The sequence below is a fragment of the Podarcis erhardii genome, assembly GCF_964252035.2.
Source record: "Podarcis erhardii genome assembly, chromosome: 11".
NCBI classification, from domain to species: Eukaryota; Metazoa; Chordata; class Lepidosauria; order Squamata; family Lacertidae; genus Podarcis; species Podarcis erhardii.
The window spans coordinates 10,699,547-10,727,351 of NC_138501.1; the positions used below are offsets into that span (position 1 = coordinate 10,699,547).

At 43.7% G+C, this 27,805-nt stretch overlaps 1 protein-coding gene and 1 long non-coding RNA gene across 9 annotated transcripts in view; one reads left to right on the forward strand and one right to left on the reverse strand.

The window, feature by feature from the left end:
* The window catches only part of CNTNAP4 (contactin associated protein family member 4), a 279,669-nt gene that overhangs the window by 196,859 nt on the left and 55,005 nt on the right, over positions 1 to 27,805 (reverse strand). For 6 of the 7 annotated variants that reach the window (XR_014161099.1, XR_014161100.1, XM_081880313.1 and 3 more), the window contains exon 2: positions 27,125 to 27,235. Coding sequence is in view for 5 of the 7 variants with exons in the window: in XM_081880313.1 (XP_081736439.1) it covers positions 27,125 to 27,235 (111 nt within the window). In the remaining 2 variants the exon portion in view is untranslated. Of the gene's footprint in view, positions 1 to 885; positions 940 to 1,644; positions 1,704 to 27,124; positions 27,236 to 27,805 lie in introns of those variants that run through there. The other variant, XM_081880314.1, reaches the window with a different exon arrangement.
* LOC309352228 lies at positions 1,924 to 27,328 on the forward strand. Of its 2 annotated transcripts, none has more exons than XR_014161168.1 (4): positions 1,924 to 1,965; positions 21,356 to 21,496; positions 22,074 to 22,283; positions 27,054 to 27,328. It is a non-coding gene; the product is annotated as an uncharacterized lncRNA (long non-coding RNA). The 2 variants fall into 2 exon arrangements; XR_014161169.1 differs by lacking the exon at positions 1,924 to 1,965 and adding an exon at positions 5,088 to 5,141.

Genomic DNA, 27,805 nt, shown 5'->3' on the forward strand with positions numbered 1-27,805 from the left:
ACGTCTTTACTGGAGGGAAGAGTATGCCCCATGTCATTTTTATAAGCTAGTAAACAAGTGGATGCACTCTGAATTTCTAGAACGCCTAGTTATAAAGAAAAATAATGGCTTTAAGGGCAGCAAGAATCATATTTCGAGGCTGAAACCCTGAAAAGGTTTGTGGCGTACAGATGGAACCACTGTGTGCTCCTAAGAACCAGTAAGTATTAGATTTGTTAATAGAGGAATGATATTTGTGTTACTTATTTCGTTTCATTTCACTCCTGCTTTCTTTTAGTTCTACTCAAATACATAAATGCATCTATTCAATCATTCATGTCCAAATATGCAAGAATGAGTCTGTGATTAATCTTTTTTCAGATCTTTACGCTTCCGGAAATGTTTGTTCCGCAATGGAAAAGCTGATTCAGTGACTTTGGAATCTTTCACAGCAACTGCCACATTGCGCAGTCAGTCAAATGGGATAAACACATAAAACGTTGGAACGTGTAGGATTAGATGGTGAAAGAAAGAATCTCACTTATTACATTTATGCTGCAAACTAAAAAAAATAAATGCTTAATTTTGCTTTCATTATTACAGACGCCAAATTGATACAACTAGCATCTGGGAACATTAGCCAATTCCATCTGGATACTGACAGCAACAAAACTTTGATGCGCCCATGACAAAAACTATGTATTTTTTGTTATGCCTAATCAAACAGATAAAATGTCAGGAAACAAAACAACCTACAGATCCCACAACTAGCAGGAGTGCTAGTTGTCCTTCCCAACCGTCCCATTCTGTATTGAATACAGTGTATTATTCAATTTTTGTGAAATATTCCAGGAATCACCCAGAGTGATGAAGCTGTGAGGCCCTGATTCTTAATTTTCTACTTACATTTATATAGCTTCAGGATTGAGGCCACCAGTAGGAGCAAACAAGGAAGCAATGCTTGGAGTCCAGCACAAGGACAGAGAATGACATTCCCAGTAAATGGAGCAAGAACTTTCTCCAGCTGCAAAAATGAATTCAAAAAAAGTGTCCCAAATTGCAAATTTAGAAGGGGCACTTCAGCTCAGCCTTAGTGGCAGTTGCCCAACCCTGCTCTGCACTCTCGTTGAGTCCAACTCTCTAGTAAGAAATTGTCCTTGAACTAGGATTATTTCATGAATGGATGGATACATTTGTGGTGTGTGGGGTGGGTGGTATCTGACTCGTGTGTGGCTAATATGTGGCCTGCTCTACTGTTCTGTCCACCTTTCTCTCTGGCCGCACCCATCACTGTTATATAAGGAGAAGGTAAAAGACCCCAGGATGGTTAAGTCCAGTCAAAGGCGACTATGGGGTTGTGGTGCTCATCTTACTTTCAGGCCAAAGGAACCGGTGTTTGTCCACAGACAGCTTTCCAGGTCGTGTGGCCGGAATGACTAAACCACTTATGGCACAACAGAACACTTTGACATAAGCTGGAATACACGAAAACGGCATTTACCTTCTCGCCGCAGCAGTACTTAATTATCTACTTGCACTGGTATGATTTTGAACTGCTAGGTTGGCAGAAGCTGGGACAGAGCAATGGGAGCTCACTGCGTTGCAGGAATTCGAACCACCAACCTTCTTATTGGGAAGCCCAAGAGGCTCAGTGGTTTAGACCACAGCGCCACCTGCTTCCTGGATAAACAAGCATACAATCACTGATAGGTCCACCCACCATTGTGAGGTTCAAAGCAATGAAGACGATGTCTCCCCAGCTGTTGCCATTGGCTGTGGGTTTCTTGTGATGTCATAAAAGCACTTGGCAACTGAGTGGATATACAGGCAGGCCAAGGGGAAAGCCCTTTTCTATTTCCAGCAGGACACACCTGGCAATGGATATGGCATTCAGCACTGCCCAGGTTTCTTTCACTTGCAGGAGGCAAAGTGGTGAATGGAATGAGGCAATCCTCTGGCAGTGGGATGCTAGGGAGCGATAACAAGGTAAGTTTGCTTCTTTGAAGGCTGCTGGTATCTGTGATTAGAAGCTGGCAGACCTCTCATGATGGACCTAACAGTAGCTTCTGGCACAATGGGACACTGTGACGGAAACCAGAACCCACGGAAAAACTGTTTTCCTTCCCGCTGCAGAGATACCTATTTATCTATTTGCCCTGAAATGCTTTTGAACTGCTAGGTTGGTAGGAGCTGGGGCAGAGCAACGGGAGCTCAGCTCATTCCATCACAGGGATTCAAACCACTGACCTTCTGATCGGCAAGCCCAAGAGGCTCTGTGGTTTAGACCACACCTATGAATATTGGTGTAACGTTGTAGGAGGGCAGAGGGGCGGTTGCCGTGGGCGCAAAATTGTTAGGGGCACAAAATTTCAACACCCAGTGCTAACTCAATACAGCTGTGCTCCTCTGTCGCTGGGCTCCATTGAAAACAGCTTCTCCCTGAGAACCAGGAAGTGACCTTTATAGACAACAGCAGGACTCTTCCTTTCTTACCTCTGTGGCTGTGATCTCCTGGGTGATGCAGACTCCGATAGGCCGTTGAATGTGCATGCGTACTCCATCTTTTTCCCTTTCTCCCACCCCATTCTGCACAGCCTTGGGCACTGGCAACCTATGCTACACCACTGTCTGTGAGGGAATGTGGTCATCAGACTGAGAAATGTTCCCCACCCATGTTTTGCCCCTTTCTTTGCTTCGGAGCATTTCACAGATCTTTTTTCTGCAGCTTGAGGGTCCTGGGAATAGACTCTTCGTTTTTAGCACTTTTTCTGCTGGCAGATGTTGTACATTGCCCATCTTTTACTTGGGATGTGTTTCAATTTTTTCTTGTAACCTGGTCCTAAGACTCAGGTTCAACCTCCCCCCCCCCCCAGTTTCACAATTCATCCTAACTCAAGTAACTGAATTTACTACCAAGCACTGGGAGATACTCAGTGCTAGTCCAGCTCAGAGTAAACCAATTAAAAGCTTGCTAACTTGGGTTCTAGCATCTTAAAAAGCAGAGACATCACCTTGCCAACAAAGGTCCGTATAGTTAAAGCTATAGTTTTCCCAGTAGTGATGTATGGAAGTGAGAACTGGACCATAAAGAAGACTTGATGCTTTTTAATTATGGTGCTGGAGGAGACTCTTGAGAGTCCCATGGACTGCAAGAAGATCAAACCTATCCATTCTTAAGGAAATCAGCCCTGAGTGCTCACTGGAAGGACAGATCCTGAAGCTGAGGCTCCAGTACTTTGGCCACCTCATGAGAAGAGAAGACTCCCTGGAAAAGACCCTGATGTTGGGAAAGATGGAGGGCACAAGGAGAAGGGGCCAACAGAGGACGAGATGGTTGGATAGTGTTCTCGAAGCTACCAGCATGAGTTTGACCAAGGTCCATGGGGTCACGAAGAGTCGGACACGACTAAATGACTAAACAACAACTTGGGTTCATTCTGCTCCAACCCAGCCAATTTAGAACATCTGAATACAGTGAAGGTGAGGCTGTGACAGTCGCTGCTCATAGTTGGGAAGATTTGGGGCCTCTTGTGAACTGTGAGCATAGGTTTGGCCTGATTATTATTATTATTATTATACTAAGTCTACAGGTCTTTTAAAAGATCTGAATTGAATCTTTGTGGCTGCTGGAAAGAGGTGTTAATGATAAATTATGCCCATTATAAACCTGGTAGTTCATTTGTTTTGATAGAACTTCTGTGCATACGAAAATAATTCCCCTAATCAATTAGAAGCCATTTTTAGTCAACAAATATATGGGGGGCAAGCTTTTGAGGTGAGCATGTAGCAGTGTTTTGGCATTTATGTAAACTGCTTTGGGTGAGCATGTTTTGATTATTTAAGTCTTTTAAATATAAACATAAATACAATACAACTTCCAAGCAGGGTTGAGGTTTCTCCCTTTGTAGGAGTTAACTACTGACCCAAATATTCCCCATTCTTGGAAAATGAGATTACAGAAGAATGGTTTTAATTAAGTTACATTATACAAAGTTAAAACTCTGATAACTTATGAAGCTACCCATATATTGTCATGTAATCCCACTTTAGAAGTTTCCAAGTATGATTCTGTTAATGTACCATGGGACTGCTCAATTTGCCTACATTGCTACTTCAATTATCTTTATTTCTATTAGGCTGAATTCAGATAAGGTCACTGTCGAACCAGCAAAATGGTTACAGAGCAAGGAGGAAACTTTCAGTTAAATGACTATATTTTTTCTACTTTACATTCTGTATTTGGGGCAGGAACAACAAAATATTTCAAAATTCCCATTAGTGCAGCAAAGTTTTAACTTGGGCCATAGATTTCCCTTCAAACCCAAGGGAACTGCAACTTCATTGGATGCCTCATGGATCAGAATTCATGGATTCTAGTTGATATAGCATTACAGTGGTATTAATAAAGAAACCCTTCTGGCTGAGAAAAAGCATTAAAGTAAGCAGTCCAAGGGAGCTGAGAAATGGGATAAATAGAATGTACTTCTGGCTAGCCAATTTTAACTTGCCACCGGCAGTAGTATGAATCTCGTCAAAGTCACTGTATTGATAGATCATGCTAAAAGCGTAATAGAAAATGCAATTGAGCTAGACTAATGTAACTCTAGCAAATATCATTGCAACTTGCTAGATTTCCATAACCGATACGGCTGCTATTTGGAGGGGTTAAATTTTCCATATACATAATGCATCCATAAAGATAATGAGAATAAGCTTTTATCTTTATTTCATGTTTTTTCACCAAACTTTCCGCAAGCAGCGATGAAAGCTAGAATTAAAATGACGTTACTTTTCTCACACCAGAGCACATACTCTTCCCACACTCCCTGCCATTATTTCGCTTCTCATAATGCTGGATAATCCTCCAGTTCCCCTTTTGTGATTTCCTCAAATGCCGTTATGTTTATGGAATTAAATCAGCCAACTTCAAATGCCAAATGAGAATTTTCATGGACTTATATTTGCATTATGTAGCACCAACTTTATTGCAACTGTTACATAACTAATGCACTAGCAAGCAGGCCATGTTTGACTGCGCTACATTTGAAAATTGTGCCCATATACATACTTGGATCCTCTTCCACAGATCATTATAGCCTCTTAGGCTTAATGACAAATTATAATGGACAGCACTCAGCAGGGCTGAAATTGCAGAACACACTGTAAGTAAAAAAGTCATAATATTTACTGCATATTCAAGTTTCTGCAGATGCCTGTTATTAGTTTGCTAAATATGCCTACTACTGAGAGGAACAGAGGAATCCCATAGAACTTTAGTTGACTGTCTTTAAAAATTAATTTTAAAACCCAGGGCTACTTCATACAATTTTGCAGAGAAATTAAGGCTGCAGTACTGCCGCACAAAGTTGCCAGGAAGAAAGTTCCAGTGTAGGCATGCACAGGTTTAGACCATAAATTGCTATGTTTGAAAAGGGTTCAGGGAAGCAAACTCACATCAATTACCGTATTTTTCGCTCCCTCCTCAGGGAAAAGCCCCCAAGAGCCGTGCACCCTCTAAAGAGTGTGCAGCTTCTGTGGGCTTTTTTACGAAGGGACTTCCCTTCTCCCTCCTCGGGGAAAAGCCCCCAAGAGCCACACACACACTCCACCTGGCTCTGTAAAGGGAGCGCTGAGCAAAGCCTGGGATGAATACAGGCTCTGCTTAGCACTCCTTTTAAATAATATTTTTTTCTTGAATCCCCCCACTAGAAACTAGGTGCACCGTATGATCACGTGCGCCTTATGGAGCGAAAAATACGGTATATTGGCTGTGTTAGCTCACATAGATCAGAGGGTGCCAAATGTTTTAGACCTGTGAGCGCATTTGGATTTTGGAGTGAGTGCATTTCGTTCCCCACTTCTCCTGATCAGATCTCCTCTCCACCGCCTAAGACATAGAAGCAGAGTGTGAACACCCACACACAGCGTGAACACAGTGGTACCTCGGGTTAAGAACTTAATTCATTGTGGAGGTCAGTTCTTACCCTGAAACTGTTCTTAACCTGAGACACCATTTTAGCTAATGGAGCCTCCCGCTGCCGCATGATTTCTGTTCTCATCCTGAAGCAAAGTTCTTAACCTGAGGTACTATATCTAGGTTAGCTGAGTCTGTAACCTGAAGAGTCTGTAACCTGAAGCATCTGTAACCCGAGGTACAACTGTACCTTGCTTTTCCAAGGGATTTGGGTGAAAATCAGATCCAGGAAAATAAATCTGTGCCTTGAAAAGCACGCAGAGCTGAAAGATCATCACTCTTCCAACTTCCTCCTTCAGATTTATGTACTTTTCAAGGGAGAGAAAGCTAACTACACTCACCACTTCATGACCAAGTGGCAAGAAGTATGTTTTTGCTGCAAGACATGCCAGAGGGCCAAGAGCGGTAGGGAATTCCCAGTCAGGCTGCTACTGTCATTGTCCAGCCCGCCCTCCAGGCACCTTGGGAAACCATATCCATGAACTTTGTCACTGATTTGCCTAGCTCCCAGCGTAGTAAATTATACTACAAAGCAACATGCTTCATCTGGCTTAAAGTTTGGATGACTGTTAAAAATACGAGTTTACTTGATATCGAGGGTTGAGACAATGTATTCATATGGCACGGCTATCTGGGACATAATAAAGTGAAAGATCATAGAGGATTCCTCAATCATATAGTTAGGAAAGTGTTGTAGATCACATTTTCATGCTTCATGTACTACTGCAGTGGATTGTCTCCAACTGAAGAAACCAGGTCAGGAAGGCAGCTGCTAGGAGTGGAGCTTATGTGTGTCTTCTGCCTGCCACCCAGCTACGAATGGTGAAGCAGAGAAAACTCATGTGACCTTGCAGCCATCCTTGCGCTGCTGTGTCAGTCACCCGCAGGAAAACTGGAGGTCCTTCCTCTCTCCTTCACCCCACATGAGATTATATGGGTAGCATAATAATTTTCACACCCCACTATTTTCTGAAATTTTGGATCTGGCTCTTCTTAGGTGTTGATATCTCCTTGCATTTTCTAAACTATTCCCACTGGGAAGAGAAGAGAAACTTGTCTGAATATTCCATATTTCCTTTTTACCACCTCTGTTAAGCTGCACGTCTTAGATAAACCTTGTAACATTTCTGCTTCACGTTTCCTGTTAGTGGAGCTGTTCTGTGGCAAAAGCCCATGCAACCACTTTCACCTCTCATAAAGTACTCAAATGACCAAACAAGAGTATATTTAACTTAGGGCATGTTTATAGGCATGTCTGTTTATTAGGCTTTACCCACTGTGCTTGCACACCTATGCTTAGAAACATGCTCAAAGATGTTCAGATCTTTTCTTTCACAATTTCAGGGGCACAGAACGTTTCCAAGCTCGTTAGCACAAACTGCCAAAGTAGCAATTATTGTCTTCTGCTGCAGCAGAATGCCAAAAAATGGAAAGGAGAAGAGCCAACTCTCCATTTGTCATCGCAATGTGTGGAAATACTATGTGTGTGTGTGGAAGGTTCGAGGTTGCAGCATAATTCTTTACATTTTGATTCAAAATTCAGCAATTCATGGATTTCCTGTTTGATCTAAAATCTAGTTCAAAGTGCATTGAACTGGATTTTGAACCAATTTTATGATGTAGTTTCGCAACCAAATAATATGCTGATGTTAGGGGAAAGTGAGCATAAAAATCCATGTCTTAGTGAAAACAACAAATATAAATCCCTAATATTATGGAAAGTTGCTTGCAAAAATGTATATATTTAGGATAAATTTCCATTAGAATGCTGAAGAATTTTCATGAGGTTGTTTTAAAAAGAAACTAAAATTGACAGAGTCATCCATCCTTACTACTGTATTGCTCAGAAAAGCACTCAATCCTCTAGATAATTTTTTCAGGGGAAGCGGAGGCTGCAAAGAGAAGGCAAAAAACTCTTCTGTTTACTTCTGTTCCGATCCAAGCCATTAGCTGCTACAAAAGATTCTATTCCACTAGAATAAACAGGTTTATATAAATGTGAATGATGTATTTCAGGGGCTTCATGAACTCAGTTCACAAGCCACAATGCTCAAGTTGACAAGGTGATGACAACATAGTTGTGCACACTCAGAGGATGACCTCCAAACCATCCTAAATATCTTTGCAGAAGCTTACGAAAAGCTTGCCCTAGTGCTCAACATCCAAAAAACCAAAGTGCTGCACCAACAAGCACAAAGCAACCCCTCTGCAGTGCCACAAATCCAATTCAATGATGTAATGTTGGAAAGTGTTGATCACTTCTCCTACCTGGGCAATTATCTTTCCACAAAGGCCAACATTGATGCTGAAATCCAGCATCGCCTGAGCTCTGCCAGTGCAGCTTTCTCCCAATTGAAGTGCAGAGTGTTTGAGGACCAGGACATTCGTAGGGAAACCAAATTGCTTGTTTACAAAACTATTGTACTACTAACCTTAATAAATGCTTGTGAAACATGGACCACTTATAAACACCATCTCCAACTCCTCAAAAGATTCCATCAAGTGTGTCTCCAAAAAATTTACACATCACTTGGGAAGACAGGAGAGCTAATGCCAGTGTACTGGAAGAAGCAAAGATCACCAGTGTCGAAGCAATGATTCTTCAACATCAGCTTCATTGGACTAGTCGTGTGGATGCCTGATTGCCATTTGCCAAATCAACTACTCTATTCTGAACTTAAAAATGGAAAGCATAATGCTGGTGGTCAACAAAAGAGGTTTAAAGACTCTTTCAAGGCAAATCTTAAAAAAAAAGAAAGTATAAACACTGACAACTGGAAAACACTGGCTTGTGAGTGCTCCAGTTGGAGAACAGCCTTTACTAAAGGTGTTGTGGGCTTTAAAGACACTTGAACTCAGGATGAAAGGGAGAAATGTGCTAAGAGGAAGGCACATTTGGCAAACCCTCACCGTGATTAATTCCTGCCTGGAAACCAATGTCCCCACTGTGGAAGAACATGTGGATCCAGATTTGGCCTCCATAGTCACTTACAGACACACTGTTAAAACTGTGTTCATGGAAGACGATCTTACTTGGCTACGAGTGATCGAAGAAGAAGAGAACTCCACAGCATCACACGAAAATATGTGCTTCATGCATACATCACTGATGTGTTGTTACTGGATATCTCAATTTGTGCATTCTAAGGGTTTTCTATTCTCCCAGTTCCTGTAGGCATAACCCAAAAGCCCCATCACAACCTCTGAAAAAACATGCGTACCAGATTGTTTTTTCTCCTAGAGATTAACAGCTAAAATCAACACACAGGGCAACAATGGAAACTTGCCGGCCACTGCGACAGGCAGCAAAATTGAAAACTGAAATATCAAGATCACTCACAAGATTTCCCAATGGAAGAGGCAGTTATGCACTTTAAGAAACAATTAGATATTTGAAAGCTTTTATACAGTTATTAGAGTCTACTCTGTCAGTAAAAGAAAACTCCTCCATCTCTGCAAAAAGACTCCTCCCGTCCTTGAATACAAATCCATCTTTCATTCCTCAACAGGAAAGTCAATCATTTTAAGAAGTAGAGTAAACAGTGCAGTGAGATGTGAAACACAAGGCTTTATTGTGTCATTTCTTTCTCAGCTCTTCCTAAATTGCTCTCACATGTTTGTACTTCTAAGCCTGCCGCCTTTTCTCAAGGTCAAGTTTACAAAATGTCAGTGATGTCCGTGTGAAATGAAATTGCAAGAGGCCTGGGGAGCAGAAGTGCAACACGGACTTGGAGTTTCTGAAATTGGTCCCATCACATAATGCTTCCTCAAGGCTCAATATCAGCAGCAACAGTAGCAGAAGCAAGCAGCTGTCTGGTAATGAGGCAGAACAATAAATCATCACTAGAGATGATCAGACAACTGGTATGAAGACACGGAAAGGAGGTTAGCACTAAAGCTATATAATTAAAAGTTTGGTGGTTTTGTCTCAGAAAGGTCTTCTAGGCTATTAATTTGACATCTAGCTACAGAATACTCTGCAAGTAGCCTCTGGATGACCCTAGTTTCATCATCCAGAGCAGGAGTACCATCTGAGGAAATCAAGCTCCTACTCTTTCAGGTCAATGCATTTATTAAATGCGCGGAGACCCTGTCCTCTTTCTCAAGAATATGATCACCCTAGTCCTTGCCTGCAATTTTGCACCCCCCCCCCAAAAAAAAAAATTATCTGGAAAAAAACCAAGTATTCTTCAATTCTAAGAGTTTTTGCACAATGCTGCATGATGATTCAAAAGAAGTTACCACCACCACTTCAATGTGGCCCAATACTAAGTACCCATTTTTCCTGGTTCATTCGACACCTGTGACAACGAGAACCTAGTTTCAGCAGCTTTCGAGCAAGAAGGCAAAGCTTCCCCAAAATATGCAGGGCAGAATGTTTTCCTTACAGTAACTAATCCAGGAAGTTGGGTGAGGGAGTGTCCCCATCCCTTATAATAATAATTTATTATTTATACCCTGCTCATCTGGCTGGGTTTCCCCAGCCACTCTGGGCAGATCCCAGCAGAATATTAAAGACACGATAAAACATCAAACATAAAAAACTTCCCTAAACAGGGCTGCCTTCAGATGTCTTCTAAAAGTCAGATAGTTGTTTATTTCCTTGGCATCTGATGGGAGGGCGTTCTGCAGGGCAGGCGCCACTACCGAGAAGGACCTTTGCCTGGTTCCCTATAACCTCACTTCTTGCAGTGAGAGAACCACCAGAAGGCCCTCAGTGCCTGGGCTGAACAATGAGGGTGGAGAGGCTCCTTCAGGTATACTGGGTCGAGGCCATTTAGGGCTTTAGAGGTCAGCACCAACACTTTGAATTGTGCTCAGAAATGTACTGGGGGCCAATGTAGGTCTTTCAGGACCAGTGTTATATGGTCTCGGCAGCCACTCCCAGTCACCAGTCTAGCTGCCACATTCTGGATTAGTTGTAGTTTCCAGGTCGCCTTCAAAGGCAGCCCCACATAGAGCGCATTGCAATAGTCCAAGCGGGAGATAACTAGAGTATGCAACATTCTGGTGAGACAGTCTGCGGGCAGGTAGGGTCTCAGCCTGTTTACCAGATGGAGCTGGTAGACAGCTGCCCTGGACACAGCACTGACCTGCATCTCCATGGACAGCTGTGAGTCCAAAATGACTCCCAGGCTGCACACCTGGTCCTTCAAGAGCACAGTTAACCCATTCCCCCAAAACATTACTTCTGTCTTGTCAGTATTCAACCCTTGTTCTGTAGTTATAGGTGTATCAGTAGATTCACAGCCATACCATATTTACTCCCCAGGGCTTATGGTGTCAGCCCCACACACTATTTTCCCCTTTCCTTTTCTTTTTGCCCTGAGCACAATTAATTGTGTACAATTACAGGTACTTGTGTTTCCTGAAGCAGTCCTGCAAAAGGATCTTCTTGGTGATGATGCCAAGATTGTGGAATTCCCTACTGGAAGAGATCCCCCAGATTCCCTTTCTTCCCTTCAGTTACTCCAGCAAACTTCTAAAACATGATCTGTTCTTTTATATTTTTTACTCTAAAATTTAAGTCAAAATTTTATATCTTTGCACTGCTATCTTTTTGATGTTTTAATTTAATTCCTGCCATTTTTAGTTGTGGTAATATATGTACTATTTTCTATTCTTTTGTATTGTTTTGATGTATTTTTATATTCTTATTATAAGCCACTTTTATTGCTTTAATAGGAAAAATGGAGAAGAATGATAAACTAAACTAGTTCAATTAGATATGCTATAGTGTTATCTTATTCAAATTTGTAATCTTCAGCAGTGGAAGTCATTTCTGCTTTTTTAAAAAAGATTAAAAGTCATTCTCCTATCTCTTTTTATTGCCACGACTACATTTAAAATGAAAAGAAAGGATGGTGTATTTCAGTCAAATAGTGACCGCTTCAACAAAATGGTGTACAGTGGAACCTCAGTTTCTGAACATAATTCTTTCTGGAAGACTGTTCGACTTCCAAAACATTTGAAAACCGAGAAGCAATGTGTGGATGGAAAAAATCCATTGAGAAAAAGAAAAACATGCTGCGAAAGCAATTCAACTTATGAGGTGCGTTTGGAAACGGAAGCAATTATTTCCGGATTTTCGGCATTTGGCTTCTGAGACGTTTGGCTTCTTAGACACTCAAAAACCAAGGTTCCACTGCAGTATTATTCTGAAATCCTTCCCCCCCCCATTGGTTATTTTTAATTCAAAGGCACACTTCTGGGAATAAAGCACATGATATATCCAGAACTAGCCTTACATTTCTTTATTTCAGATTAAATACTTCCTTTCCTTCAACAGGCTTATGGGTGCTCCCGAGAGTTAATTAAACATAAAACTGGAATCAAACTTACCATTCCTAAATGAAGGAGAGATTCTGAAACTGATAAGATTGGAAGGATAATTTATGAGAAGGGCTTTAAGCCACAAAGAGCTGAGGCAATATTTTAGCAAGAAATTAAGCATCCGTTCTAGGCAAACAATCTGACACACCGATATCGAATTCTCAGTGGTTCATGTGTGTTCATCAATTCTTTTTTATGGAAGAATCATGGAGAAAGTGTGGGTGGTGATGGGGAGCATTAGATTGCCTTTAAGCTGTTGGCAGAACAGTTTGGGGCTACAAGCAATTGTGGTAACAGGGTTTGTTGCATAAGCCAGTATTTTCTTTCATACCAGCAAGTTCTCTCTGCTGAAGATGGACAAATTGAAATTGAAATACTTTATTGTCACTTGTACAACTTGTATACAGTGAGATTACATGAGCATTCCCCACTCAACTCTCTTAGTCTTAATTCCCCTCGTTTACTGACACACAACCACCAAACCCAAAAGTCAGTTATCTTTTTATTCAGCAGCCTAACAGCCCATGGATAGAAGCTGTTCTTTACCCTGTTGGTGCGACTAATCATGCTTCTATATCTTCTGCCTGAGCGCAGGAGATCAAGAAATTGCCAGCCAGGGTGTGAATCATCCCTGAGTATTTTCCTCACTCTCCTGAGGCAACTTTCTTTTGCTATTTCATCCAGCAGATTCATGGGACAGCCCATAATATCTTGTGCTGTATTCACCACCCTCTGTAGGCACTTCCTATCAGTTGATGTCAAACCAGCGTACCACACCATGATGCAGTATGAAAGGACACTTTCTACTGTGGACCGGTAGAAGGAGATCATCAAATCTTGATTGACATCGTTCTTCCGCAATACTCTGAGGAGATGGAGTCTCTGTCGGGCTTTCTTAACCACCTGGGTTGTATTGATTTTCCAAGTAAGGTCTTCACTGAGATAAACATGCAACATCCTTTTCTCACAGTGACCAGCCAGATGCCTAAGTTGATGTCAAACCAGCGTACCACACCGTGATGCAGTATGAAAGGACACTTTCTATTGTCCTTTATTATGTGAGAGTTCAGAACTTAACTGGTTAAATGTTCTGAGGAGTGCGTCACCTGCTGACGTCAGCTTTAGAAGCTAAGGAGGAGCTTGTTTCCTGTACTTTCTGTTCTCTCTGTGTGTTTGAGAGAGAGAGACATATTTGCTATGGCTGCAAGCAGCGATGGACTGTTTTTCTGAGAAATGTACCAATAAAGAGCTGTAAATAGACAGACCTGTCTTTGTATGATTGTCTGAAGAAACTGACAGCTTTACACCGCTGTATGCTACTCTGCTAAGGCGTGACTGGGCGAAGCAGAATTTATTGTGCAGCTAAGAAGGAAGTGTGCTGGATGCTGTAAACGGCTGATTGAGATCGTAAACTAATCAGCGGTCACGCCTAATCGATCAAGCTGGAAGATCGATATCCCACAGGTTATGGAGGTCAGTCAACGCTCGTAAAGCTGTCGGCTTTGAGCTACTGGAATGCTTTGAAGCTGGCCGGAGGTTGGAAACTGCGTTCCGTGAGTCTAGCCTGATGCCAGAAAGCAGAGGGAGTTTTTGCCTGCTTCTGAGAGGCAAGAGAGCTGCTGAGACAGAGGTAAAAGCTGAGAGCAGCTGAAATCGTTCCTCCACTGAAGGGAGAGCCGGAGCAGCTGGTACAGAGTGAGTACAGTTTGGGGCCCCCTGGGAGAACAGGAGAAGATGGCAGAGAGCCAGGATATACCGGTGGAAAAGCTCACTTTAAAAAGTTGGGCAACCTGGAGCAAAAGAATAAGTGGCTGGTTCCTGGTCCATGGGCTTTGGGAAGGAAGCCAGAGGGAGCCAAAAGCACCACCCCTTAGCTGGGAAGATAGCCAGCAGAAAATGCAACAAGAACTGAATATGCTCAGAGCATGTGTTCATGCATCGCTGAGGCCTCATTTGGAGGGTGTACAGACAGCAAGGGCTGCCTGGGATGTGCTGAAGGGCTTGTGTGAAGCTTCAGCAGAAGGCCAGAGCCCTGGAGACGCTGGACTGGCAGGCCCATTTCCCGATGTATCGGCCTCTAGGAGCGCTGGTGAGCAGATCGGGGGGGGCGAAGAGTTCCAAAGGCAAGTTTAAGAAACTTTCCACAGGAAGTGCTGGAGCGGAGAGGAGCTTCAGAGGGGGCGAGGCTGGTGGGAGGCGCCGTTCCAGAAGAAGGAAGGCCAGGCCAGCTGGGAGGAGCCCCGGGCAGTGTTTTTCCACTGGAGTTCAACATCTGCGTGGCAGTTGCCCCCACCGGAGCACACAGGCACGGCAGGATGTTGCCAAGGACACTTCCCATGGGAACCAGCTGGGTTTCCATGGCAACCAGCCTGGCCAGGCAGGAAGACGTGCAGGTGGATGTCGTGGTAAACAACAGGAAGAGTCTTATCAAGTAACTGCGAGCATGGCTTTGTTTGAAGACAGCTGCACAAGAAACTCTGAGCTGAGTTTTGTTATTGACTCAGCTGCTAACCGCAACATGGTTCCAGAGACCCCTGCAGTCGAGATGTGGAATTGCACGGCAGTTCCAAAAGGAAAGACTGTTGTATTTGCAAATGGACAAAGGACAAATGTTTCTAAGTTTGCTAATGCCTATCTTTCTGTTTTGCAGGAAACGATGGAGTTTTGTGTCATTCCAGGGGTGCATCACTGTTTGTTATCTGTGCCTTATTTGCTAAAAAAGGGGTTTCAGGTTTGTTTTCAGGAGGATGTCTGCACAATCTCCAAAGGGGAGAGGGTACTTGCCAAGGTTAAGAAGGGACAGAATGATCTTTTCATTCTTAAAACGTCTCTTGGGGGTGAGGGGAAGGTTAAGAAAGCACAGGCGCTGCGTGCTACAATTCCCACTCATGTTCAATGTGCTTGCGCATGGCATCAGAGGACCATTCACAGCCCTGTAGAGGATTTGCAGGTTTTACCCGAGGTTACAAAAGGGTGCAAGATTAAAAATTGTAAAAGTGCCATTAATTGTGACACATGCAAGTAGGCGAAGGTGAGAGGGTGCAGTTACCCAAAGGTGGAACGGGTAACCACTAAACCTTTTGAGCTGGTACACATAGATCTGTTCAATCCTGTCAAGGAACAGAGTCTAGGGGGGGCCAGGTATCTGCTAACGATTCAGGATGATTTTTCGCAGAACACCTGGACTCATGGTCTCAAATCCAGGGAGGATGCAGCACAGCTGATCAGGAGCTGGATTGAGGGGCTGGAACTAAGGTTCTCCACCAGGGTGAAAGCAATCATCAGTGACAGAAATGCTAAGTACACTGGTTCTGCTTTGCAGCAGTTCTTTCACAAGAAAGGGATACGTCACACAGTTACTTCTCCCCAGCAGGGGGGGGGGTAGCAGAGCTTAGAAGTGAAGCTCTGGTTAAAGCTGCACAGGTGATGCTAACAGAAGCTAGGTTACCTCCAAAGTTTTGGCTGGAGGCAATTAGGTGTGTATGTTTCACCTGGAATCGTGTCTACAATTCACTGGTAGGTGACACACCATATTCTTTGTTGAATGGCGGAAAACCCCAGGTTCACTTTCTGCATAAGTTTGGATCTCCTGCATTTGTCCCTGTGCCTAAGGCTTTGCAAGGGCCAGATGGAGCCAAAGTCCAGAAAATGATCTTCTGTGGGTATGAGCCAGAAGCTCGTGCATGGCGATTTGCTTACCCGTCAGGTGATCAGAGTAAGGTGCTGATCAGTAAACAAGCTGAGTTCTTTGAGCAGGGTGAAAGGCCAAAGATTTCTGCACAGCGTGATGTTCTCTCAGAATGTCTCTCTGATCCAGAGGACAGTTCTGATGAGGAGGAAGGAGAGGCTGAGTCTGCTGGTGACGATCAGGTCACTGACCAGAGTCAGGAGCAGGATGGGGCGTCTCCACGAGTTGTTAGAAAAGGACAGCCCAAGAGTGAGCCTAGTTCTCCTGTGAGTGTAATGGAGAGGATTCGAAGATGCTTTAAGTCAGAGGGGGAATCCCGTGATGTAGAGGTCACACCTGCTGGTGACAGTGAGCCAGAGGAAACACCAGAGTTTGTGCCTAGGCGATCCAGTCGCACAACCAAAGGTATTCCACCTGAGAGGTACCAGGCCACAGGTGCGTGGGTAAGTTTCGCACAGTGCGATTCTGAGAGTTGTGAGGTTATTCCACAGATGCCTAACAGGTACGCCAAGGGAGGGCACAAGGCATTGGGGAAGAGAGTGATCTCACAGGGTGTTGCTGAAGATGTTTCACAGGTGTCAGACAGGGACGCAAGGGGGTGTGTGAGAGTTCAGAACTTAACTGGTTAAATGTTCTGAGGAGTGCGTCACCTGCTGACGTCAGCTTTAGAAGCTAAGGAGGAGCTTGTTTCCTGTACTTTCTGTTCTCTCTGTGTGTTTGAGAGAGAGAGACATATTTGCTATGGCTGCAAGCAGCGATGGACTGTTTTTCTGAGAAATGTACCAATAAAGAGCTGTAAATAGACAGACCTGTCTTTGTATGATTGTCTGAAGAAACTGACAGCTTTACACCGCTGTATGCTACTCTGCTAAGGCGTGACTGGGCGAAGCAGAATTTATTGCGCAGCTAAGAAGGAAGTGTGCTGGATGCTGTAAACGGCTGATTGAGATCGTAAACTAATCAGCGGTCACGCCTAATCGATCAAGCTGGAAGATCGATATTTCCACATATTATCCACTTTCTAATATGTGGATTCTGTTTTAAACCTGTGCACCCATCCATACCCTAACATTCCTGGATCACTACAAGGCAGAGTACCTTGGGAGATCCTATTCTCATTCGGACTTTTGCAAACAATGTTATATACAAGTGACATATTTGCCAGTTCAGCTGCACTGATGGCTCCCCCCCCCACCCCGAACTGTAAATCAGGCACATCTGCAACAACAGTATTATTGTTCTATAAGGTGTGGTTTCATGCAGTCTTTCTATTTTACCCCTCCCCTCATTTCTCCCTCTCTCTCCTCCTCAAAGTTAACTTCAGTTCGGATATCAATCAAATACTTTCTCAGACTGCTTCATGCAGCAGTGACCCTAATGAAATAAATAACTCTTTTTAGTACTGAAAAGAATTGGATCTCAGGGGCTTTATATCAAAACTATCTCTGTAAGCAATTTCATGGTCTGTGGTATAGTACATGCATGTATTATTAAATACTTTGTATATATATTTAAAAACTTCTTTCTGGTGTTTCAGCTCCTATTTTTTCTTTCCCGTGTTATGATCTACTTTTCTTTTCCCTTCCTAAATAATATTTCAAGACCAAATGCTAATTGCTGCAATTCTTCCCATGCTATCCCCCATATAACGCATTAGAACGGGCCACTGGGTTCCTTACTGAATATTGTTTGCCCTAAATACACATTAATAATTTTAGTTTAAAAATTATGTTTGAGTGGTGGGCAGAAAACTTTCCCCCTTTTTTTCTAAACAGTCTAGAGACCAATTAAATGCATCTCTAAATTGCTGACTGAGATTTTTATCCACGGAGTTCTCTTTTCAGACCTACCTAACTCAATACTTTCCCTGTTGCCTGGACTACTTTACAGCTGGAAGGTTTTTCTTCAGCACTTGGGAAATGTAATGAAGTGGATGTATATTTTATAAATGCATATATTCATATACAGCACTGGTAAGGGGGGAAAATCCTGGGGTGTGGGGATTTGCTCCACTGCCCAGCTCATCGGGGTGCCAGTCCCTGTGGGTCTCTCTGGTCAGCAAAAGAAGGAGTCTCCAGACAAGTTAAAGAAGCAAAACAGCAGTCAGTAGACCTGATCTTTATTTGTTGCAACAACGTTCAAATACACAAAGAGTGGGAATCCCAAGCATGGGGTTGTGTGAATCTCTCCCCATTTCCCATTATACATTTTTCAACAGCATCATCAATATATCACAAATACGTCACAAAGTAGGAGTGTTTGGCATGTAGAAACATGATTCCATAAAGCCTCTCCTCCTAACAGAGGGGAGGTGTTGTGAGCAGGAGCCGGTTCCCCGTCAGCAGGGGGGCATCTTTGGCCCCCTGTGTCAGCTTACCTGGCTGCCGTGCCGCGCCTGTAGGCCAGCCAATCAGGCTGGCTTGGGGGCGGGGTTTAGCCGCATTCGAGCCGTGGCAACTCCGTGCCCTCATTGTGCGCCCAGAAGTCGACGGATCACCCTCCCTCCCTCCCTTTAGGTCATATCTATTCTTCTGACCTTGCTATGGACTTTGGTTGGTTGCCTTGGTTGCCCAGGGGGCCTGGTAGGAATTTTTACCCATTTGTTTTCATGGTTTTCCGCCTACCTCGTAGCAATTCGTCACAACTTTTGGGCATTGGCGGTTAGGCATTGGAATAAGTGTCATGTGTTGGAGGATTGGGTATGGCCATCATCTACCCCTCCTCTTTTGGGTATTCTTTTAAAGGAATCCGGCAGTCGTGGATCCTGTCCAATGCCCTGCTGGTGGCTAGGGCCATGGAACGACCCCCGGTGACCTCAGGGGAAGCTTCCAGTTGTATTTTCACCAACAAGCTTCTCCCACTGGTTGTTAACCTTCAGATGACTCCCCACTGAACGGGGTGGAGTCATGTATAGATTGTTTGATCCAGTGCCTAAGCCAATACCATTCACATGCTGTAACCAATAAAGTTGTGGCCTTCTTTAGCCCATTAACCTAAAATACATGTGTCCCTGTGTCTTATTTATCTCTAAGTGGGTGGCGGGTCCTCGACTCACAACCCACCCCTGTCAATAACCCCAGTTCCCAACACCTTTTAACTATGCTCTTCCCCAAAGAACAGTAAAAGTATTTCCATATCCCCCTAGCTGCAAGGCTTTCCAGTGCTTCTCCTTTGAAAGTATCAGGATTCAATCCACCAATCTGATGGATTTCTGTCTGGGGTATGTGCTGCCCTTGATCGCCTCCTGCCTCCTATTGTGAGGCTAAGGTCACACCTTATGGAGGAGCAAGAAGTATGTGACCTTATGCTTAAGGGATTATGGAGGCAGGATGAGGCCTGGATTCCCCTCTTCCAGAGGAGTCATTAGCTGTTGTAACCAAGGAAATCGGTCAAGCTGTTGAATTTTGGCGATTATTTGTGACGTTTCTAAAGTTTTCTGTACAGTCATACCTCGGGTTACAGGTTGTATTTTTTCAGGTTGCAGACCGTCGAAAACCCGGAAGTACTGGAACAGGTTACTTCCAGGTTTCGACGGTTGTGCATGCGCAGAAGTGCTAAATCATGCTTTGCGCATACACAGAGGCGCCGAATCGCAACCCACACGTGCGCAGACGGGGGTTGCGAATGCTGCGGGTTGCAAATGTGCATCCCGCATGGATCATGTTTGCAACCCGAGCATCCACTGTATTGGATTGTCAGAGGAAACAGTACGATACATGGTATCGACTTATTGCTACAATTTTATAGACTGCTTTTCGGAGCTTCTTTGCTGTTGTGCATTTATGGTGCTTGTGTAAACGGTCATTGTCCTGGCCTAAGTTCAAGGCTGTGGTGGGAACTTGAGATTTTTGGGGAGTCATTTAACTCCCCCCCCCCCCGATTCCTGGTTTTAACAGCACTTCATGGAACTGAATTCTATGAGCATATAGAACTGAATTCTCAGCAAGTGTAACTGCACAAAGGAGTTGTGTGGATATTTTGTTAGCCCTTGCAATCCACTTCAGCTGCCTTCCTTTGCATAAGTCCAGGCAGCTATGAGAGTGCAGGAATGGGTAAGAATTAGGTAACTGATGTAAATAAAACCCATGTTTCAACACTTCTCCATAAACGTAGATGGCGCTCAACTCTGTTTCTTCTTCTTGTACTTATTCTTTATACACTTATATTAGTCCTCTTCATGCACAAAAAGTCTGGAGAAATGAAGAAGTAAGATTGTGCCTTCTAGTTTTATGCCCAACTTGCACATGGATCAGGCCTTCTGGACAAAGCCATTGTATGAATAAGTTGTACACACTGTTAGATTCCAGTAGAGCAAATAGCTAATTGGAGTGGCCAAATAGAATAGCTTCATCAGTTATCCAATAATTTAATTAGATAGCACCTTTATAATTTGGCCACTATGAGGAAATTTTGTCTATGGTATGATTTTTTCCCACCTAGTCATTTTGACACTTTGGCTTCCTATTGGCAAAATTTGACAATTCCAAAATGCAGACTTGCTTTCACTTTCGTAAGATAGAATATACTGCCTTCGGCTGTACTTAAGAGTCAATTTCAAAAAATTCCACTGGAAAAACTGTTATGTCCATGTGGAGATGGCAGTATGGAGTCAGTGGCTCATCTGGCTTGCAGAGTTTATAAAGATTTGAGGAGCGCAGTCATTACCCCTCTACTACTGTCCATGCCAGGTTACTCAATGATTGCTACTGTGTCCTTTCTTCCAGCAGATCAAAGTGATCGGATGACAGCAAAAATTGCAAGGTTTTTAGCGGGGTCAGTTAGAATGAGGTCTATTATTTGATTATTGATGGAAACCTCCAAAATGTATTTTGTATAGTTAAGTTTTTATCTCTATCTTCAGTACATTTTATTTTATTTTATTGCTATGGCTAGTGGCTGATGCAAATAAAGATTCTTCTGATTCAATCTAGGCAAGGTTAAGCACATAGGCCAGTCTCCAACTATAGTAGACCAAGTGTCCAGGAGCAGGAAGCATGGTCTGAGATAGGCAAGAATGGTAAGGTTGAAGGGCCAGAGGCAGAGGACCTAATTCTATGATAAAAAGTGTACTATGAATGCATAAAGTCCCAGGTCCAGTCCCTGACATATCCAGGGATAAGCGTAAAGGCCTTTGCCATCCTGTGTAGACAATACAGAGGTGGATGGATCAGTGATCTGACTCAGTATAACACAGCTGCCTATGTTTCACTACAAACAGATGGTCATATTCCACAAGGGAGCGAGGCAGGCCATAGGAGTCTCTAAAGCATCCATTCTCTCCGATTAGATGCTCAGACTGAGGAACAAAGCCTGAGGGCTGCAGTTATATAAAGCCAGCTTTGGGATGGGGAAATAATTTTTGTTTGGTTTACTTTTTGCAGTGAACTGATCCAGTCCGACACTCCCAACCTTGCATGAGGATTGCAACTCAATTCCCCATCACATCAAACACTTCTCCAGATTTTTCAAGTGCAGATGCACACAGAAAAATGTGTGTTTCGTTTAAAAGTTGCATACAACAGGTGGGTTTTACAGCTGAATGCATTGAAAAGCATGGGGAAATGTCTGTTTTATTTGCACATGTCCACTCCCTCCAGCAGCACAGCACTGCAGCCCAAGAACCACAACTGCAGTTCAAGCTTCACCATACCCCATTCATCCTCCTTGGCAGTCTTGCATCTGCCCAGCCCACCAGTGAACAGAATTTCCAGTCTGAGATAGATTGAGTTGGGGATGTTACTTCACCTACTCTGTACTGAAGGCTGGGAGTAATAAACGTGTAGGGGTAGGTGCTCGTAAAGAGGTTAATTTGGTCACATCATTGGCAGGATGTGTAGGAAGAGTTAATGTGGGTTAAGGGAACATTTGAGCATCCATTGGCACCTTTGGCTACGAAGGGTATTTTTCTGGAGACCAGATGCCCTGGCTTGTGGGTCCCTTAGGCTGCATTCACATGACAGCTTATTTCATTTTCACAACATTTCCCAAACTGTTAATTTCCACATTGTATCTGAGCTTGCACCATTTCTGGAACCAGAGTGGAACTATGGTGGAATATAGAACAAATTTAGCACTCATTTCCATATTATTTTCAAGCAGGTCTCCTACCCACCCACCGGAAACATGGAAATGGAACTTGCAATATATTCCACTATAGTTCCAGATGTACCTTTCACATCATAAGGAAAAGTCATGAAAGTGGAAGGAATAGCCTTAATCTCGACATGGAACTTCCTTGAGGCTTGCCTACCACACCTGAATGGAGTCGTAAGAGATGTTAAGGGCAGGAAGACTTCTGTTCCCTGTAAGGTAAGACTCAAGGTTAGGTCATGCCTTTTGGCATGGGTAAGGGGCAAGTTTGGGAAATGTTGTGAAAATGAAATAAGCTTATGGGACACGGGTGGCACTGTGGTCTAAACCACTGAGCCTTGGGCTTGCTGATCAGAAGGTTGGCGGTTCAAATCCATTTGACAAGGTGAGCTCCTGTTGCTCAGTCCCAGCTCCTGACAACCTAGCAGTTCGAAAGCACATCAAAGGGCAAGTAGATAAATAGGTACCACTCTGGTGGGAAGGTAAATGGCATTTCTGTGCGCTGCTCTGGTTCGCCAGAAGCGGCTTAGTCATGCTGACCACATGACCCAGAAGCTGTATGCCGGCTCCCTTGGCCAGTAAAGCAAGATGAGCGCCACAACCCCAGAGTCGTCCGCGACTAGACCTAATGGTCAGGGGTCCCTTTACCTTTACCTGAAGGGGTTGGCTTCCCCAAGGGTAATATTAATTTCCCAAACTTCTCATTTCCCCTACAGATGTTATCAATATAAGAGGCCCTAGTTCAATCCATTTCAAGTTCCAAGTCCCTTTATGGCTGGTTGGGTCACAAAATGCACACAAAGGAATGGAATAGCACACAATGGAACAAACAGGGTTCTTATGATATGCAACAGGATGGAACAGACCTATGTTTGAGTGACAGTGAGACTGAACCAGCGACTCAGCTCATTCCTAAACCAGCCATCATCTTGTTTGCTATCCAGTTTGCCTGGCACAGGTGGGCTGGTAAACTGCCATAGAACTTTCTGGTCATTATTTCATTATTTGGGTGAGGCTGCAGAGCAGCAAGCAACAGGCTAATAGCTTCATCTGCCTGAGATCTGTCTTGTTGCTACCAGACTATATACATTCAGTTCCCCGGCACGTATATGCATCTAGGCATTTTGCAATTCCTTACTGATCTGTTTTTAAAACTTTGACCTTATTTGAATAATTCCAGCTGTGAAACTAGATTAGTAATTAATTTGGAAACCTGATCAGGACACCTACTAGAGAAAAAATGCACCGACAAAATGCAATTACATTTCAAATTCACCCATACATTGCAAATAGCATTTTCTGCTTTCTCTAGAGTTCTCTGGACAACAATTCTCACAATTCTCCCTATGGATGCAGTTAAAGAGCTTCAAGATTATTATCCAATGCAATGGACTATCCAAACTCTGCAGTGCGATCAGACAGGGGGAGCATATCATCTAAAATTGCTTCCACTTATATTCATGTTTAAATATTTAATCATATAGATATCAAAGGCAGAACATAATAAAATTCATTCAGAGGATGAGCTATATAATTAATGTTTGGAGAAATATTTAGAGAGGTGACTCAGCTGAAGGCTTGATCATTCTGGCAATTATGAGGGGGGAGGAGAAATAGCATTTAATGATTTTAATTCTGAATGTGCTGAGGTCTTTGTCTCCGTGGATATTAATATGCAGTGGTCTGTGTCTGTGCCATTATAGCTTTTTCTTTTACTAATCGTTTATTTGGGATTCTAACATTTCTTTTTTGACTCTTCCACGCAAGAATTCTCCTTACATCCTTCCCTTCTTCACCCAACCCTCCTTCCCTCTCCCCCAAAATCTTCACACCAGTTCAAATAGAAACATTTAAACAAATGCTAATACAAAAAGAGGATTAAACGAGGATAGAATAACTTCTTTCATCATGGATATTACAAATACAGTGGTACCTCAGGTTACAGACGCTTCAGGTTCCAGACTCCTTTAACCCAGAAATAGTACCTTGGGTTAAGTACTTTGCTTCAGGATGAGGACAGAAATCGTGCTCTGGTGGCACGGTGGCGGCGGTAGGCCCCATTAGCTAAAGTGGTACCTCAGGTTAAGAACAGTGTCAGGTTAACAATGGACCTCCAGAACGAATTAAGTTCTTAACCTGAGGTACCACTATAACTAACAAAAAATAATAACACTAACTTAATGGAGAGAGAAAATCAACATTGCACTCCGTTTCCCATGTCACTGGGATAAAGGTAAAGGTAAAGGGAACTCTGACCATTAGGTCCAGTCGTGACTGACTCTGGGGTCGCTGCGCTCATCTTGCTTTATTGGCCGAGGGAGCCGGCGTACAGCTTCTGGGTCATGTGGCTAGCATGACTAAGCCGCTTCTGGCGAACCAGAGCAGCGCACGGAAATGCCATTTACCTTCCCACCAGAGAAGTACCTATTTATCTACTTGCACTATGACGTGCTTTCGAACTGCTAGGTGGGCAGGAGATGTCATTGGGATATTACTCAGCAAATAGTTCCAAGAATCCATTCCAACAGATCTTTTCCATATGCCGTTTGCTAACTAGGAACTTCACATGTGCTGCCTGAAGATCTTGCATCCAAGAGGTCTTCCATCCATCCCTCAGTATCCGGCGAGATACGCGGAAGCAACACAATCAGCGGGGCAGAGACACAACACTAGCTTCCCTGAGGATGGGCAGATGGGTCACTTTCCAGGAGAGGTTGAGGTGATGGAGATCATAGTGTTGTGTGAGTGCACCAGCAGCCTCAATCTAGCACTTATCCCAGTGCACCCACACTCCACCCAGAAAGTGACCGCAACACACTTGCCAGCAAGCAGGAGGGGAGAGAGGTCTTGGGCTTAGCTCCTGTTTGCAGGCTTTCCTTGGGCATCTGGCTGGTCACTGTGAGAAAAGGATGTTGCATGTTTATCTCAGTGAAGACCTTACTTGGAAAATCAATACAACCCAGGTGGTTAAGAAAGCCCGACAGAGACTCCATCTCCTCAGAGTATTGCGGAAGAACGATGTCAATCAAGATTTGATGATCTCCTTCTACCGGTCCACAGTAGAAAGTGTCCTTTCATACTGCATCACGGTGTGGTACGCTGGTTTGACATCAGCTGATAGGAAGTGCCTACAGAGGGTGGTGAATACAGCACAAGATAGTATGCGCTGTCCCATGAATCTGCTGGATGATATAGTGGAAGAACGTTGCCTCAGGAGAGTGAGGAAAATTCTCAGGGATGATTCATACCCTGGCCGGCACTTTCTTGATCTCCTGCCCTCGGGCAGAAGATACAGATGCATGATTAGTCAAACCAACAGGGTAAAGAACAGCTTCTATCCGTGGCAGCTAGGCTGCTGACTGAAAAGATAACATCAGGGCAACTGACTTTCAGGTTTGGTGTATGTGTGTCAGTAAATGAGGGGAATTAAGACTAAGAGAGCTGAGTTGGGGGTGCTCGTGTAATCTCACTGTATACAAGTTGTACAAGCGACAATAAAGTAAAGTAAAAGTAACTAGATGGGCCATTGGTCCGATCCGGCAGACTCTTCTTATGTTCTAATGAAGCTAGCATTGTGACTCCACCCAGGGGTGCAGCGTGGGGGAAGGGGCTGCAAGGGCAATGACCCTGGGCAGTTTTTTTCTGGGGGGATGCTGCTCATCACGAAGCGGTTCGGGATTGGCAGGGAGGCATGAGGAGGATGCAACAGCCATGCGGCCTTTGCTGCCCTGCCAGCCCCAAGCCACTCCAGTGGCACTGGTTGCAAGGACTGGGCTGGTGTGTTATGCCCCCGCTCTGCCACACCGCTGACTCTACCCTACCAAGTGACATGTTTGTGCGGGTTATTTTCTACTAATGGAGTGAAACCGTGACCCTGTGGGAGCATTGCTTCTGCTCTTTCTCCAAATCCGCTCTGCTTTTTTGGTGGACAGCGTTGCAGCCGGGCATCAGGGCAGTGATTGACGCCCCCTTCGTCACTGTCTGGGCCATGTTGGGGGAGCTGGGCAGGGTCCTGCCCAGGTGTGGCCCCTCTGACCAAACAACACCAGCGGGAGGCATGGCCATGGGAAACTTAAACTGTGACATGGCCAGGAAGCCATCCTCTCGCGCCCTTCGCCAGCACGCAACTGCTACTTTACAGATATGTGACCCTTTGAGACATTTAGAGTATTTATCTCCACACTAATTCTGGTTAGGACTTTTCTCCAGCAAGTTGTTACCTTCACAGTAGATGAATTAAGTCTGCCTACAGTTACCTACCCCTCCAGAATTCATCATCATGAAATATACCTAGACACTCAAATATTACAATATTTTTTGGTGGATTAGTTTCACATTCAAACCAGCACTTGACACTGTGTCCAAATGTGACAAACTATGGTCTGATCAAACCATAGTTTGCCCCTGCATACCAGCATCACATAAAAGGATAAAGCCCAACTTTGTGATCATGCTTTGACCAAACTGTTGTTGTTGTTTAGTCGTTTAGTTGTGGAGCCTCAGCTTCAGGATCTGTCCTTCCAGTGAGCACTCAGGGCTGATTTCCTTCAGAATGGATAGGTTTTGACTAAACTAGAGTTATCCAAATTCAGACACATATGGCAAACAATGGATTGATCAAACCAGATATTCATTGAGCTGTGCATGTGAGGGAAGAGGGGAGCAAGCAAACAGCAAAATACTCCAAACAACTTGAATGTCATGCCTTTCCAATTTTTAAACTTACAAATTAAGGAGGCTTATATAATCCCAGGCAGTTTGCATTAGTATATCATTATCATTCTGATTGGCCTACCAACCATTAATATTAGAAATAAGTGGTGATCTGGTCCCGTGCATTTGAACAGTATTCTAGTTTCGTGCTCTGTGCTTGGCAAAGCAACCTAACACTGGATAATAAATGTCTGGTTTATAAAAAATTATATTGGTATATGCCTCAACCACAAAAAAATAGAAAATATTGACAAATGTGTTCTTCCTATTTTGCAGTCTACACAAGACACCATACTGTTCATTTGTCCTCTTTGGCAAACATACAGCAATGAAGTGAGAATCCTTACCGTCTCTTCGATTAAGCCTTGCAAATCCTGGGCTGTGACTACTGGACAGCTCCGTTGAACTACTGAACGATGATTGAGGCAAGGCAGACACCAGCTGATCGTGACAATTATCTGTCAGAGAAAAACATCATGCATCAGGCTCGCGCACTTAAACAAGGACTGCTGAAAACCATAACTAAAACAGAACACTGGCAAACATCAGAATTGACCTTGTACTTTTCTGATCACGTCCCCACAGTGTGTGTCTTGGGTCTATTATAAGTTCCAGTCCTGAGCCGGCACTTTGTATTTGATCAATATTTCATCAGATTACCATGGTGTAATTTACTGGATTCTCTGACTCTTTCAGTGCCCCTTGTTCTAACTTAGCTTTGAAGACAGACTTGATAAATGGACGGGAGCTTACTAGCTATTATTTACGACCAGAACAATTGACACCTGCTAGTTCAGCTTCAGCTTGAGTAACACCCAGCAATGCCCTGTACATATGCCATATATATCGTTAGGTGTTAAAGTGCTATCACACTTTCAACGAACAGCTATCTGTAGAGAATTTTTGTAAAAAGAAAAGCCTGCATTAAGAATAGATGAGGTACTCAGCTAAGTGGGCTTTTTTGTTCTGCCAGGCTGGTTGTTTTTTTGTGTGGGGGGGAGGTAATGTTTGTGATGTAGAAGGAACAT